This window comes from Corvus moneduloides, chromosome 1 (assembly GCF_009650955.1).
Source record: "Corvus moneduloides isolate bCorMon1 chromosome 1, bCorMon1.pri, whole genome shotgun sequence".
NCBI lineage: Eukaryota > Metazoa > Chordata > Aves > Passeriformes > Corvidae > Corvus > Corvus moneduloides.
The window spans coordinates 141,814,960-141,830,707 of record NC_045476.1 but is presented as its reverse complement, the minus strand read 5'-3'; the positions used below and the strand labels follow the sequence as shown (position 1 = coordinate 141,830,707).

The window sequence follows — 15,748 nt, the reverse complement described above, 5'->3', positions numbered from 1 at the left end:
AGCTCTTGCTAAAAATAATTACAGCACAGTTCTACACTTAAATACCATAAAGAAAGCGATTAAAATGTGATTCAATTAATGTCTTGGATCTTGGCTGCATTAAAGCTTGGAAAACATGTTAAAGAAACCAAGCACAATTGTTCATATAACTATATCCAATTTATAATCAAAATGATCTTTGACTGCTCCCCTCCTAAGAAGTATCACTATATGCCAAAATTATTTCCAAAAAAGGATGAATTTCAAAGGGGTATTTGGCGTATCACGTCCAGTAAGGAACTCTGTTGCTTTCAAAAGAGATACATCAAAATCAGACTTACCCTTCCAAACACATCGCTAGACAACCAAGCAAAATTGTGTGAATTACATGATAAACTATTTCTGGCCTCTCTCCAATTCGACCATCCTCAAGTTTAACTGTCTCTTTCAGTGGTTCACCACTGCAGTTGGAGAAAATGAGACATCACTTAATTCAGACATTATCCCAGGAAAAGGTGCCAATAAAAATACGTTTAAGTCCACTGAGATCACCGTTTAAGTACACTGAGATCATTCTGCATCATAGCATATAATATTGTTGTACTGTTTACTTGCTTTTTGTACTTGATCAATGACCTATCAGTACCCACTGTCCCTTGTTTTAGACTGCAACCTCTCTGGAGCAATGGCTGTAAATTAAAACAATGGGATCACTGCCTATGACCCTAAATCTTACTGTAAGGTAATTCAAGAGACAGAGCATGTACACTCTACAAACATGTAGATGGATCATGCTGAACATGCATTTTAAGCTCCTTCATACCATTAGCCTGGTAAAGAATTATGGAATGTGTGTACCGTTTTACAACAAGGATAACAAAAGTAGCTTTTAGTCACATATTATAAATTCTAGTAATATATTGTAAATAAAAATCATAGCCAAAATCTTGCAACAAAAGGTTTGCTATGAACAAGATAGCAAGGCATAAAATAGATAACAATTCTTTCTACCATGATGTGATTCCACGTTACATTTTTATAATAAGTTTCCTTATGGAAAATGGAAAAATATAATAAGCTTCCTTATGGAAAATGGAAAAAAATCTTTTGAGATTATTAACTGACTCAAAAAAAAAAAAAAAAAAAAAAAAAAAAAAAAAAGAGGGAGAGGTTTATTTTAAGTTTTTCTTTAAAAAGGTGTTGGACACAGTGTAGTCACTGCTCATTACAAAGTAAAAAGTAGTTACTTCAACCACTAGAAAACAATCAGAAGTTTGCTCCATTGTTTTAAATATACTATCACACATCCAACCTGACAAACATTTTCATTTATAGCAACATAACCTTTACCTGTTAGAAGCCTTCATCCTTGAAATAAACCTATTGATTTTTGCTGCAGACAAGTGAGAAATTTGTTCTAATATCTGAGCAGTTACACCATTCATCTTCTACCAGGAAGAGATAATTTCCTAACCACTGAGTTTCCAAGACAAGTTATGCCAGGATCTACAGTGTTGCTATTCTTACTCTTTTTATAAAGACAGTTCCACTACCCCTTCTCTCAAGGGAACTGTGAATCACTGTGAAACTAAAAATAATTGAGTCAGTTTTACTTCAGCTCTGTTCCAAGCAGCAAAGGCTAATGGACCTTATCACAGTAAACAAAGGTTTTATAAAACAAACAGTGAAGCATTGGAAATCCAAAATCCTCTCACCTCCACCCATCTCATCTGTCTCAACACGTAAACTTGAAAAAAAAACCAAACCAAAAACCCCAAATCCAAAACAGAAAAAAAAATTCTAGCATCAATTAGATAACTTTGCTGTTGGAAGGAGAATTAAAGGTATAACATCTTTCTCTGTCAATGGGAAGAGACATAAACACACCAGCATACATTAGCCAGAGCTCTGCAGGAATTGCACCTGCGGGGAAACAAACCAATGACAACCCCCTGTCCTGACAGGAGGGATGCTCAAGAAGCTCCTCACTAAAGGACTTTTTTTTTAGGAGGCTCTGGTGGGCCTTCCCACTGGTGCTCACACCCTGAGAAGCTCAATGGTACAACAGACTTTGGAGCAACAAACATGACGACCATTCCCTGAGGCATCCAGGAGCCTCTTACTTTTAACTTATTTTTCATATAAACAAGTTACTTACCAAATTCTCCTAAAAATGACCTGAGTTACAGAAAAAAGGCAGATAATTAATACTAAAATATAAAAAGGCAACAGTGATGACTGTGTTAGTCGCAAAAAAAAGTCTTGGGAAGGTGCCTGAAGAGATTCTTGACAAAGGAGCCAATTCATTGTAAAATTCCTAGTAAGGCAAAAACATTCCATTAAAAACAATAACAATATCCCATAGATTAGGGAAAAAAACAACAACCCAGCACAAAACAATCACAGTTTAACCTATTCATGTCATGGGAAATTACTTGAAATTCATCTTTGAAAAGTTATCTTTTTATCATTTGAAACTGCTAAACTGCTTTGCAAATACTCTTTAGAGTAACTGTCAAAAGCTTATATTCCCAAAAAGTATTTGTGATCTGAAGAGAGCAGACTACAACTCCTTTATATCACAAAAGCCCAACCTCCCATATAACTCCATTATGGGGACCACAAAGCACTTAGTTGTCACAGTGGATTAAGATTTTAGAGATACTGATACAAGAAGGTATGCTTGTCCTCATTCCAAAGAAGGAGATGAAGAAGGGAAAGTGGTCATCTGAGATCACAAAGAAGCCTGAGGCACTGCCAGGAATAAAATCCTTAATGCTGAAATTCTAGTTCTGCAGCCGAAGCCACTTGATCATTCTTCTTTCTCAGTTAACAAGCAGGAAGATTATACATTCTGCCAAGCACTGTCAGTGTGTATTCTCAACTGGAACTGGTGCAGCATGTGGTGCTGTGAATGCATTCTTGTCTTACTTTGTTTTGCTTTCCTCCCTCTTTTCATTTTCTCCCAAGAGAAGACTAGAGGACTGAACGTCTTTCAGACAGAATCAGTTTAAAGATTAACAGCTGGGCATGTCCAAGCTGGCCTTAAAAGACAGATCTTGAAGCTCTTGTGCTGCAAATCATAATTCCAATACCCAGTTACACAATATCCCAGGCGTACAGGCACCCAGTTTGTCTCAATCTCTGGCTTCATTGCAGAGTCTGACAGCTTGAAAAGTGACGTGTAGCAAGTCCCCAGGGAGAAAAAAAGGGAAATCTGTTAATACCTGGGAGCTGAATGAACTGAAATCCTGACCAGGAGTCCTTTCTTTTCTTGCAAAACACTTAAGAATGGGTCTGTGTGTGTGTTAAACAATGCATCTTAGTCAACGTCTCTACATCTTGTCTTCCAAAAGTTCCCCAACAGTTTTAGTTGGGTGTGATGTCATTTTCCACTTGTTCCCCTGAAAGGCTGTAAAGTAGTTTTTTCTAAGAGAGATGCAGTTCTTAGAAGAGAGTTCCAATTCCTGCACAGAATTGCAAGTCTTGGCTTGGGTCCAGGAGGCGTGTCAGTCCTTACTAACACTTCATTGGAAGTTTTCCAGAAAATCTGTTGCCACGACGTTTTCTTGTAGTCCAACATCCAACTCTTTTACAGATACTAATGTTTTTTCTTAGAATCACAACAATTCCCTCTGACTTTTAAGATGTCCCTTGTCCTAATTTCTTCCAAAACATACAGGGGGATTTGGGGGTACCCACAACCCAAGCCTCTTTTGAGATAGCATCAATAATTCATGACTCTTTCCAGAGCCTTCTTTTCCACACTATAAAAAGCTAGTACTGCCACCTTTACCCTATTATCTTTGCTTTCAAGTCTTATTAGAAACACTAGACAGGGTACAGAAAGTTTTCAGTCTTCAACATCACAAGAGAACAAAAATACATGAAATGCTTTCACCCCAAGGCATGAAAAATACTGAAGTGCCTCGGAAACCTCAATACCCTAAGTAAATTCTGTATGTGCACATTTTTTTTACTTCAATCTTAAAACCAGACAACAAATAACTAAACTATTTCCCTAGCTCCTCTATAAAATTCTCACAAGCCACTGAAATGATGCACTTCTCAGAGCAGTTTCAAAAGTCTGGATATCTTGGGAGGTGTAAAGAGTCCAAATACACTTACTTAGTTGTGTTTAAACCAAGTTTTACTTCGATGAACTTCAGCAAATGCTCATTTTCTTTATGAGGAACGAACATCTGAAAATTAATTTAGCAGAGAAAAATCATACAAAATGCTGGAAGCAGCTTTCACATAGTCATTCAGATTACAAAATGTCAGGTAACAATCAACTATTCAAGATTTAGTTAAAGCTAACAAAATGGACTAAGTGTGTCAATTAAGGTACTGGTATAGTATTGTAAATCTTCAATAAATCTATATTTAGGGTTTCCTTGAGAATATTATTCCCTTCATTCCACTGCCATACCACAACAGGAGGGCAAGTGAAAAGCTCCCAATAAGTTGTCAAAAGACTACTGAGCAGTGTAAAAAGGATCATGAAAAACAGACACAGAATTATTCCCCAGCAAGCATAAGAATGTTGCACTTGACTCCACTAGAAAATAGGACTGCAGCGGAGCAAAAGTCATGAACATTTGTAATCTTCACACAGATTATCTGAGCTGCCTCAAGTTCTGTAACTTACTCATAACTGTAATTCAACTCATATTTTTCAAGGTTAGATTTTATTTTCCTGGAGATACAGCAAGACTAGTCAGTCCGAATGGCACAAGAAAATAATAATATATAAACATTCCTTCAAACCATCTAGGGTTCAGTAGTTTCTTTACTTTTAAGTTAATACTGTTTATTAAAATAACGATGGTGAGTTTGAGACATAGAAGAAAAGCACAATAATATGTGTAAAAGGCCAGCAAGAGGGAATTGCTAACCAAAATACAAGACCAGGCTAAAATCCCACTGTGTAATCTCAACTCTTATCTGACCCCTACACAAAGTGAAAGCCTCTGTTCCCTTGTTCTACTTGAAATTTAATTGAAAATTAGTATCTACTCTAAGACTACTCATCCTTGTTCCTGGCTATTGTGCTGCCACACAAGAATATTGTTTTAATATTTAGACTAGTCTGTAGAGGTGTCATAGGTTAGCGACAAGAGGCCATCCAAATTATAACAAACCCTGTGTTTATAAAACAGATAAAATGTCTTTTAAAGAGTATTTCTACACTATTTCAACCCAAAAGACCAGAACCCCAACAAGACCAAGCTGTTTGCATTGCTACAAAATTACTCAATTTTTAGTACTCATACTTACTATGAATTAAGCTATGAACTATCATATCAATAAGATACACATCACTTCAGAAGATTTTTTCAAGATATATCTGAAACTTTTGATTTAGATTCTGACAATTAAAAGCACTTTTACAGAGGAATCTTACCTTTAATAAGAAGTTTAGTGTCACTGCTACTGTAAGTACCAAATAAGTATACATTATTTTCAGCAATCTTGACACAAATGTACTTTTCTTCATATTCATCTGCAAAAATATTTAAAGAATGCTGTATCATTTGAAGTTCAGTTTAAATTTTAAAACTACACTCAGGGTTAGAAGAAAGTCCAGTTACCTGAAGGGATTTGGAGAGCATTAAAGCCACTACAAGACTCAGTAATGGTGACACTAGTAAGGCAGAATTTTCAAACTGCAGAAGGTACCCCACAATGAGAGAAAACAGGTAGATTCTGTATACCTCATGCACCTGTTGAAGAAAAAAACCCCAATAAAATAAAAATACAGTGGATATAAATCCTGCTTTTTAGAGCAGTAGATAGCTCACTCGTTCCTCTGTTAATCAGGGGATTAATGGAACTCAATCCTTCCACTCATGAGTCTAGCAGGGTACCATTTGGCTCTGGAAAGTATTGCACATGAAAATGATCCTGGTCAGCCTCAGTAACTAGTGGACAATTACTTCATAAGAATTCTGTAAAAATGGCAGAAGCAGGAGCATTTTACCAGGTCTCCCCATTCAGTAACACCTCACTGTGATAGAGCACGAAGCAGTAACCACAAGGCACCAGTAAGAACACACAATTTGTGACAGAGCTCCCTGCTGCAAACAGGTGCTTTCCTTGCCCTCAAAATAACTTGTTCATTAATCTGTCTCAAGAATACTCAGACTGTTATCGATACTTGTTATTTATTATTTGATAAGCAGATCTTATAAACCCTGATGCTTGATTCTTCAGACTTTTACCAGAACACCCATTTTCTCCCTTATATTCCCTGCTTTGAACTACAATAGATCAAACATTTCCCACTGCTGAGGAACAGAATAAAAAGCAACTGAAAGAAGAGGTGAAGAATTAGAATTGCATGCAGTTTGATATCTAATAAAACCAGAAGGCACACATGTACACAGGAGCGTACATTCCACTGCAACAGGCAGAATAAAAACGCCTTATTGCTGCAACATTTCTAAGAACCATTCTGCAGAATAAATTTAAATACTTTCTTGTATTGAAAAATCAATTAGCCTTCAACATCTGTCTAGTCTATTTATTGGCAAATCAGTGCAGGACAGGCCATTGAGGGTAAAAATGAGCCTTTTAACTGCATAGAGCCAACAGAGCACTTCTTTGGTCTGCCCACCCTGATGTGAATAGGAGAAAGACAAGATGAGGCAGCTAAGCCAAAACGGAGGAGTATCATTCATCAGTGTTTTAGCTCTCCAAGGATGTTTCAGGTCTCAGAAGCTTTGTTTAGCTTCTATCCTAAACACAGCAGTCCAAAAGAGACTCAGTTGAAAGTTATTTTATTCTTCTGATGGATATGACATGCACTTCAGCTGGGCCCAGGCTGCAAGACACTCATCACTCAGTCTTGTGCCCTTTGGAGCTCCTGAGCAGTGTGAATGGCAGGCACCTCAGAGGCTGCCTGTAAGTCCTCAGCTATCAATAGGTTGAAAAGTTCCAATACCTTCTCTGTCTGTGCTAGGGCAAAGCTGTCTAGCAGGAAAAGAGAAACAGCCTGGACAAACAGGAGATAATGACTGTATTCCCACATCATGATGAAGGTGTATGTTGAGGCATTCACCAAAAGATAACAAAACTTCTAGAAGAAAAAAAGAAAAGTAAAAGCATTAATTTTGTACTTATGCACGTCTGTCACCAAGTAACTGAGAGGTCATTAAAATACAAATTATGGAAATTAATCATTATTTTGGGAAATAATTAAAATACTGACTTCAGACATGCTTAACTTTCAAATGGAAGAAAGTCATTCCTGAAATATTCAAAAACATTTAAAGCCAACCAGAAGGAACATTTTTGAGAAAGAGACAGGGTAAGGAAGTAACCACCAACTACTTCAAGAAAAACAGTTTACATAAGAAAAATTCTGCATCAGTTTATTGAAAAAAAGCAGCATATGGCCCATTACAACACTGCTCCCTCTGAACCCTCCTGGGGGCATAACAAGGTAGGGCACAAGTTGCTTAGCAAAAACTGCACATGCCTAGGTGAAATCCATCTGGCTCTTTTGAAAAGAACAAACAAAACATCTACTGTTTTCTGCCCAGAAGGGCAACAATAGCAGAAGTAACTACCGTAGAGTACAGTTTTACCAGCAGCTCTTTATTAAGAAACTACTTTTGCTTTACCTCAGCAGAACAGTTTAGGTTTTTTTTCAAATAGCCTGTGAGAGCTGCTACTTGACATGCAAAATACGGCAAAGCCCAATTTTCTCTTGATGGTATGGAGTAATCAATTCTTGTTGTATCTGTCCTAGAAAAAATTACAAAGAAACAAGAATATTAAAATATTTATGGAACAAAAATACCAAGGAAAGCCTAAACGTCACTTCTAATTGTAAACATGGCCTTGCAAGCAAACTATTTCAGTTTTTGGTGCAAAGTAACACTGACACAATTTTGCTGCTGATACAGTTCACAAATTTAATAACAGCATGGAAGGCCCAATCTTTACTCATCTATTTAGCAGGTTTCTATATTAGGTGGCATTTATAGGACTGAAGCCAAAAAGCATCTGCCTGGATCCTTTTGTGACCTGCCTCACACTGAGAGTCACAGCTTCTGCCAACCTGCACTGGGACAAGGGAGCCTTCTTTGGCCAGGAGCAGTGCTAAATGCTCTTATGTCCCCAGGCAGGGAACTGCTGCCTTGGCAGCAGCTTTCCACATTGCAATGAAAATCAGCTCACAGCTGAGAGAAAAGATTCCTTTCAGTTCTCATACAGTATGTTTTAAGCAAGTGATTTAGGTAGTCGAGCACAACATACTTAGGATACAAACTGGTGCTCCCTCATAGCAGCAGCAGCAGCAGCAGCAAATATTTTGTCTACAGGGAAAAATTCTGCCCAGCAAACCAAGAGATTAAAGACGGATGGGGAGCATGCAGGGTTTTCTCATGGAATGACTTGACAGTATCCACACAATTAGAGGTGTAGGTGAAAGTTTTTTAAAGTGCTAAAGTGACTCAGAAGCACAAGCCACACTTTCAAATGTGATCAAAGGCATCAGTCTCAGAGGTACATAGTCTTCTTTGTGTCTACTATGCCTTTAAAAAGGAGCCTCAAGCTTCTTTATCATTTAGATATTTAAAAGCACCACCTTTCATTTTTTCCTCTGAAGCCTCTTACAGAGGCATATTCAGAGCTTTTTTAACTACTAAACCTTTCACTTTGTTGACACTGTTTAATCCTATTCACTGTTGAAAAAAATTACAGATTTATTCACCATTTTTCCTACTTTCCACTGTTCACACCAGCTTGATGAACAGTATTTTTAGCTACGAGTCACAGATTCAGTCATGGTGACTTCACACTCCTGGAAGATGCTTCCCAACAGTTCAACTTTAAAGGTATATCTCTAACATTTTGCTCCTCCATAGTTCTTTTATTTCAAGTGCTCTCAAGTTCACAGAAAGCCCCAGAGTGCCATGGTGACAAACCAGGAGCATGAACATACGTTTTCATTGCCCAAATGAGGCTCCCTATTATTATGAAGCACCTATTATGTGGTGCTTCATAAGGGGAAGGGGAATTCCAAGTGAATTGTTTTAAAATAAAAAAATCTTGATATTAAGATCATCTAAGAAAATTCCACTTTGCAGAAAAATGCACTCCAAAAAGAAGATTAAAAAAATCAAATACTCTTTAAAAGAAAAATGCACTTGATCATTTCCTTCTATGCCACAGGATAACTGTCACAATATTTAGAGCCAGCCACAGAGTGCAGTTCTGTTTTACAGCTGTTTTGGACATTTGTTTTCATCCTTCACCAGCACAAAACCAAACCTTCTGAGGAATATTTTTGAAAAACGAAATTGTGTGTGAATACTCCTGTATTCACACACACACATAAAGTCAGTTCAACTGGTAATGTGGATGGTTTGGACAACAGGAGGCCTTTCCATTAATAAAATCATCATGAGACTCAATGAATCTCTTGGAAATATTTTCTATTCACCATAAGATTTTGCTCTCACAGCGAGAACACAAAGCTTAATAAAAGCATTTCAATCCACTAATTAAAATAATTTCAAACCACTAATATTTTAAAATGTCTTATTGACAAACTAGATTGTATAAAGATGTTTTTCTTACCTGTTAATAATGAACCATGCTACAGTCAGCATTCCTGCCAGCCAAGTCCCACTCATAACCCAACTGGTTACAAACAATGCAGTCACATAAATTCCCTGCAGTCCAAAAACTATACCAATGTAGAAATACACTGGTTCAATAACTTCCTGAAATTACAAATAAAAACGAAGAGACATAGTGGCAACTGAGCTGAAGCTGGAAATTATTACTATTTACTATTTGTTATTGCTAACAATGTGCTAGGTGCTTTACAAACAGGTAAGAGACGCCTCCTATTCTAGAAAAGTACTGGGCATGCTTTTATTTGGGGCTCAGGAAGAACAAAGCAGTGTAAATTACGTGCACACTTCAGGACTCAGCTTGCTAGTGTCATGATTTTTGTATTTGCTTTAGCTCGAACACTGTATGCGTGAGATTTAATAAATCTATGCTGCAGTGGGATATAAAGTTCACAGGACTACTAGAAGAAGTTATAAAAGGGAGGAACTCAAAGAACTAAAGATGTGGCAAAAATGGTTCCAAAACCAGTAAATAATAAAAAAGGAAAGATAATGAGAGAGGACACAAGTATGCAGCATAAGCAGACAAAGCCTGAGTAGAATGGAAACTGACAAAAGGTTAATCTACAGAAGTGTTCTTCCCTATTAGAATGGGCAGACAGGTACCACTGTAACAGACCTCTGCACTATAAAAGGAGTTAACTTTCCTGTTTTTAATGGATAGCACAGATACTCCTGACATTTCTAAGCAGTCTGTAGATGCAAAGAATAACAGAAAAGGTTAGTGGTTAGCATCAATCCCCCAAAATCCTGTGCCAGAGACTGATCAGAATTGAGGAGAACCTGGACCTGGTGACAGCCTTAGCTCAACTCATTCAACAAAAAATGTATGTGTTCATTGTATACAGCACAGAATGTCTCATACACACACACACACAACCATAATGAAAACACAGAAAGTAGGAGAAATGCACATACTTCACTACCAGATGCTTGATATAAAACACTGGCAATCAACTCTGGGTACAAAGTCATTTGCTGGACAGCATTTATGGTCTTCAGTGATACCGTCCTATTGTTGTGTGTCAACTCATAAACACCTACAGACAAAAAAAATATTATTCTTGGAATCACTTACTATTGCTGTTCCTAAAAGAGGCGAAACTACATTCAAAGGTAGGGGGAAAGAAATTTGATCATTACAGCTACTGACTGATTCATCACACCTAGTTTTAAAGGAAAAAGAAATTTCCGTGTTAGATGTCATTCCACCCTACTGAGATAGATAGAAAGTTATTACCTTTTTTCATCTAGTCCTTAAATAGAAGGCCCAAAACTAATCATCTAAAGCACAGTCTTTTCAGTAACATACCGATGCAGTCCTGAAACTACTTGCCCATAGACCACCTTCACAGGAAGAGAGATCTAATAGGGATGAGGACGATGTATTAAACCCGTCTCCAGAAAGAGGTCAGGTATGATGGCCTCATCACCCCTTTCAGCTCTGCATTTCTGAGATTTCTAAGAATTATTCACCAAACACAATGTGCCTTTCTATGGGGTTGAGATGGAATTGAAGCTGTCATACTTGAAGGATCATTCCAAGATGATTCCAAAATGTTATAAATAAAGAAAAGACTTGTCAATACTTCAGACAATAGAGGGAAGAGCAAAAACAATCCAAATCAGGATATGGGGGAGAACAAAAGCCTCAAAACCAATGCAACAGTCAAACCAGACAACTGTTTCCAGCTCTGAGCATATCTGGTGTATGGTCTGCAGCTGGTTCTCTGTAAGCCAGACCAGGTCTTTGAGGATTTACAACTGGGTTCAGCACAGCTGTAATACACTCTTGAAAACTGGATGCCCTGTAATACCTTGTAGACACATGAGTCTACCTGTTTGCAGAGACAGCGTCCCTGAATGAGGCATGCAATCCATCCATTCACAGCACGGGCAATACCCCCAGAGGTCATGAGGCACTAAGTGCACCAAAGACCTCAGATATTGCTGATGTGCTACATTCAGCTGGGAAACTGTTCAACCAATAAAACACTAACCACAACGTTTAGTTTTACTGGCTTCAGTGAGGTTTCACAAAGGGACTGAACTAATTCAGTGGCCGGCTGCTGCGAGATAGGGCAGCTCATCCTCTTCTCTCCTGAGTTCTTGCATTTTCCCCATGCTAGTGCAGTGCTCTTCTGAACTCCCTGAACTAGCATGAAAGTGTTCCTTCTTCTTTTCACTGCTTTAGTTTTCTTTTGGTTTAGGGACCCAGGGTCAGTGAGCCCCAGAGCCAGTGCAGGATAAAGAGCAGGAGCGCAAAGGAAGGAGAGATCATTGTCGCTCAGCCTGTTCTCCTTCCTGTTGCTTTCTGTCCCCACCACTCAGTGCTCATCAGCATCTATTCATCACAGCTGACAAGAGTAAAAACTTCTGGCAGGGATAGGATGGAGCAGATCAGCTTGTGAAAGAAATTGTTCTGTCTTCCGACAGAGGATGGAAAACAGTAATTTTCATCTCCCATTCCCAAATTCAACATAAATTATATTTACATGGCAGAAAATCCACTATTGTGACACAAGCAAACCCAATGATAACTTTGATACAGGGCAACTTAAGAGTAATATTAACCCCATTCTAGAGTATTGATTAAAGGCGATCTGGTGGAATACAGGATAGTTAAAAACTGTTTCTTAAAAGGTACTGAAAAGTTAGGATAGCATGTGGTTTTTAATCAATCTGACCAATATACCTACAGAAGAGTATAAAATCAGTCTCCCCAGTCCGCAGGAGTTTATTTACTGTCTCCAAAGAGAACAGGACTTTTCAAAGTTAAAAAAACAAATGAGTTTTGTACCTCTTTCAAAGGAAGGAGCCTTTAGCAGTTCTTTATAAAATGAGTAATAAATGGCACTGTCACCCTGAAATGTAATTTCTCGTTCAAGTTCCTAGGAAAAAAAAAATATATTCATCTCCTGCAATCTCTTTCCAGAGAAGACAATATATTTTCAGATAGAACAGTTTTGTAATACAGCACATGATTATGACTTCACTGTACATCTTCAAAATATTCCACAAAACATGAATCTTCACAGCATTTCTGTCAGGTACAGAATGCTCTCTACAACTCAGCAAACATGCTTGGAAAGAGAGCAACACAAATCCACATCGGAAGTCAGCACAAAATCCACGGGGTCTTTTCATATTCAAAAACCTGAATTTCATTCAACTTTCTATACTTCACTTAATAATGGAGTTCTTAAGAAAACAAAACCAAACCAACCAACCAACCAATCAAAAAACAACCCCCCCCAGTCCCAAAACAAACACAACCCCCCCCCCCCCCCCAAAAAGCTCAATACATTTTTCTGTTGATTAGCTTCAGCAATCCAAGTATGCTTCAGTTATTTCTCCATATTTTATAAAAGTATTTTAAGGATAAAGGGTGGCTACATAAAAAGCAGGACAGGCCAAGATGACGGTTAGCAGGAGGAAAAAAAAAAGGAAGCTGTTTCAAAGACAGAGGCCTCGGCAGAAGAACATGGGATTCTGCAAGTAGTTTCAACATGGATCAGATTTGATTTCAAGGACACAATTTGGCTTTTGTTTCAGTAGTTCAACTTTATCTTTACCTGCCTGCTGGAAAACCAGAATTTCCGTTCGTGATATGTTGAGAGGTACACAGCATACATCATTCCACTGGTGACAGCCGCGAGACAGCCAAAGAAAAGCTTTGCAAAACGCTGGATTAACATATCTGAAAACGAACAGTGAAAAAGCTAAAGTAGTCCAGAGGATTGAGAAACAAACAGTACATCCTACACATGACTCTGATTTCTGAACAACAAGCAAACTTACTGGCATGAGAATTATCACACCATCAGCAGCACAGATACATTGAAAACCGGTTTGCTGCTACTGTCCGGTAGTTTTCTTTCCCAGTTGTTATCATTGCTTCACAGGACTTTCAGACAAAATACTCACACACTGCACTGCAAATTTTCTCTCCATTCCAGTAAGCTTTGTTTTCAAATGAATTCCAAGAAGGAAAAGCCTCTTCCAGATAAATGGAACTCTAGATTCTACCCAAAACACCACAAACTTCTTCAAGATATTAACGGACAGAGGTGGCATACCACATTTAACATAACTTCTGAGACATTCTATTTCCCATTCTGTTTTTAAATTTGAGAAAGAATGAATCTGAATTTTACCAAACTCATTCAAAGGGTGTCTACTTCATCTGTAGCTCCCTCGAGTTAGTATGTACTTTTAACACAAAAGTTTTTGGTAGCTTGGTGAGCACTTGCCTAAAATTATTTCTAGTTTTTGTTCTGTTTCTTGAAAGGCTGCAAGGACTTTTTGTCTGTTCTTGTTTCAGTACCATTACTTCATGTATCTCAGCTTCCAACCAAAAGATCATTCCAGAAGCAATAAAAATATTTATTTGTATGCATATAGTAACAACAGTAAATTTCTTAACTCCTCTGCCTCTACCTCCCCAAGCCTGAAACAGTCCAAGACTGACATTTTACTCTGCAATACACAAAATGTCATTATTAAAGAACTCTAATATACATGCCTGTTTTCTCTTGAAACATTAAGAAACCTAATTCAAAGTCAGTCTGTTATAAATTACTGTGCTACAAATATCTTCCCATAAAATGGAAGAGAATAATGAAAACAACAATCAAAAGTCAGCTAAAAATTCTGTAGCTTACATTTTGGCGACCTTCCCAGCTTTGAGTTTTCTTTGTTTCTCTCCTCTGGAGCCATTTTGTCAGATTCTGTGCAGTTTTGTTTCTTTCTCTGTCGCAGGTCTGCTGCCCCTGAAGACATTTTTATATTTGAGTTATTGCAACACAATACCTAAAATCACACTGAGAAATCCACACAGTAGCAGGTAGCAGCCAGTTACTGCTACTGACTCAATTCCATGGAAGATATTTGACAAAGACTCAATTAAAGTATGTCAAATGCCCAACTAAAATAACAATATAACACTACAGAAATCAATTCCTATCTTATTCCTCAGAAAAAACAGTAGTATTCTCTTGAGGCCATACTCTGGGATTACCCAGAACCCAAACTAGAAGCTAACTGGTTTATTCCTTGGTGAACATACTACACCAGTGAAGGAAATCAGCAGTTTAGATAAGTTGATGCAGACACTGGGAGAAACTGGTGCCAATTCCATCCTACTCTGATCCTGGTTTTATGCTGCTATAGTAGTGTAATACAAAAATTGGGCTAGTCGACTGCTTTTAAATTGAGATGCCTATTATTTATATGGCAAAGGCTTTCATAAAGTAAATATAATACAACTTTTGGATCTACTTTTGGATCTACTGGAACTAAGCAGATTTATGAATATTTGTCTAACATGTAATTAAAAAGCCCAGTCTGCTCAGCCACATAGATCACATCACAAGACCAAGGGCTTCTTGGGCTTCTGTTAACTTTTTTGTGAGCAGCAGCAGTATGAAGCTCTGGTCCATTTATTTTACAGTCTGAAAGGCAACGATGCTAATTCACAGACTGCAAATCTACATACAAAAAGATTCATTGCAAAAAGTATTTTATAATTACTACATTAAGGATATGCCACAATATTTATGTCATTCTGGAAGTGTGAGGAAAAGGTTTAACTGTAACTCACACTCCAGAATTTTTAGCTCTCCTGTTTGACCTACTGTCCAACATTGCTTGAAACATTGCAGCCACCAATTTCCTCTGGACTTAAAACAGCTCCTTCATAAAACCCATCCAACTTCAAACTTGAAGGTTCAATCTTCACATCCCACAACAAAGCTTTTAAGTACTCTGGCTTTATACTACTTCAATTCTAATTCTACTTTGTGCCACTATACTCATCTATTTTTCACCTACTAATTGAACACTGCCTGTAATTTTTGTCTTCTCATCTAAAGAAGGATAAGATAGAGCTGGGAAACATCCAGAGAAGAGCCATGAGGGTGATCTAAGTTGTGCAATGGCTCCCATACAAGGAATGAGGAAGCAAATTGAAGATGCCTCAGTCCAGAAAAGCGGATGACCAACACAAACATGCCAGACATCAACTAGTTAGTGAAGCGCACAAACACACTGAATAGGGAGCAGTGATTCACCTTCTTTTCTAATACAAGAAGCTCTCAAACAAACCTAGTGAGTCAAGC

General features: G+C 37.8%; 1 protein-coding gene across 3 annotated transcripts in view; it reads right to left on the bottom strand.

The window, feature by feature from the left end:
* DPY19L4 (dpy-19 like 4) overlaps nt 1–15,748 on the bottom strand; it is a 33,160-nt gene that overhangs the window by 16,022 nt on the left and 1,390 nt on the right. For all 3 annotated transcript variants that reach the window (XR_004243927.1, XM_032129542.1, XM_032129556.1), the window contains exons 2-13: nt 14,294–14,401; nt 13,205–13,329; nt 12,430–12,520; nt 10,548–10,669; nt 9,571–9,716; nt 7,608–7,731; nt 6,926–7,060; nt 5,574–5,705; nt 5,387–5,485; nt 4,108–4,181; nt 2,138–2,296; nt 321–440 (exon numbers count right to left, since the gene is read on the bottom strand). Coding sequence is in view for 2 of the 3 variants with exons in the window: in XM_032129542.1 (XP_031985433.1) it covers nt 321–440; nt 2,138–2,296; nt 4,108–4,181; nt 5,387–5,485; nt 5,574–5,705; nt 6,926–7,060; nt 7,608–7,731; nt 9,571–9,716; nt 10,548–10,669; nt 12,430–12,520; nt 13,205–13,329; nt 14,294–14,401 (1,435 nt within the window). In the remaining variant the exon portion in view is untranslated. The remainder of the gene's footprint in view (nt 1–320; nt 441–2,137; nt 2,297–4,107; nt 4,182–5,386; nt 5,486–5,573; nt 5,706–6,925; nt 7,061–7,607; nt 7,732–9,570; nt 9,717–10,547; nt 10,670–12,429; nt 12,521–13,204; nt 13,330–14,293; nt 14,402–15,748) is intronic.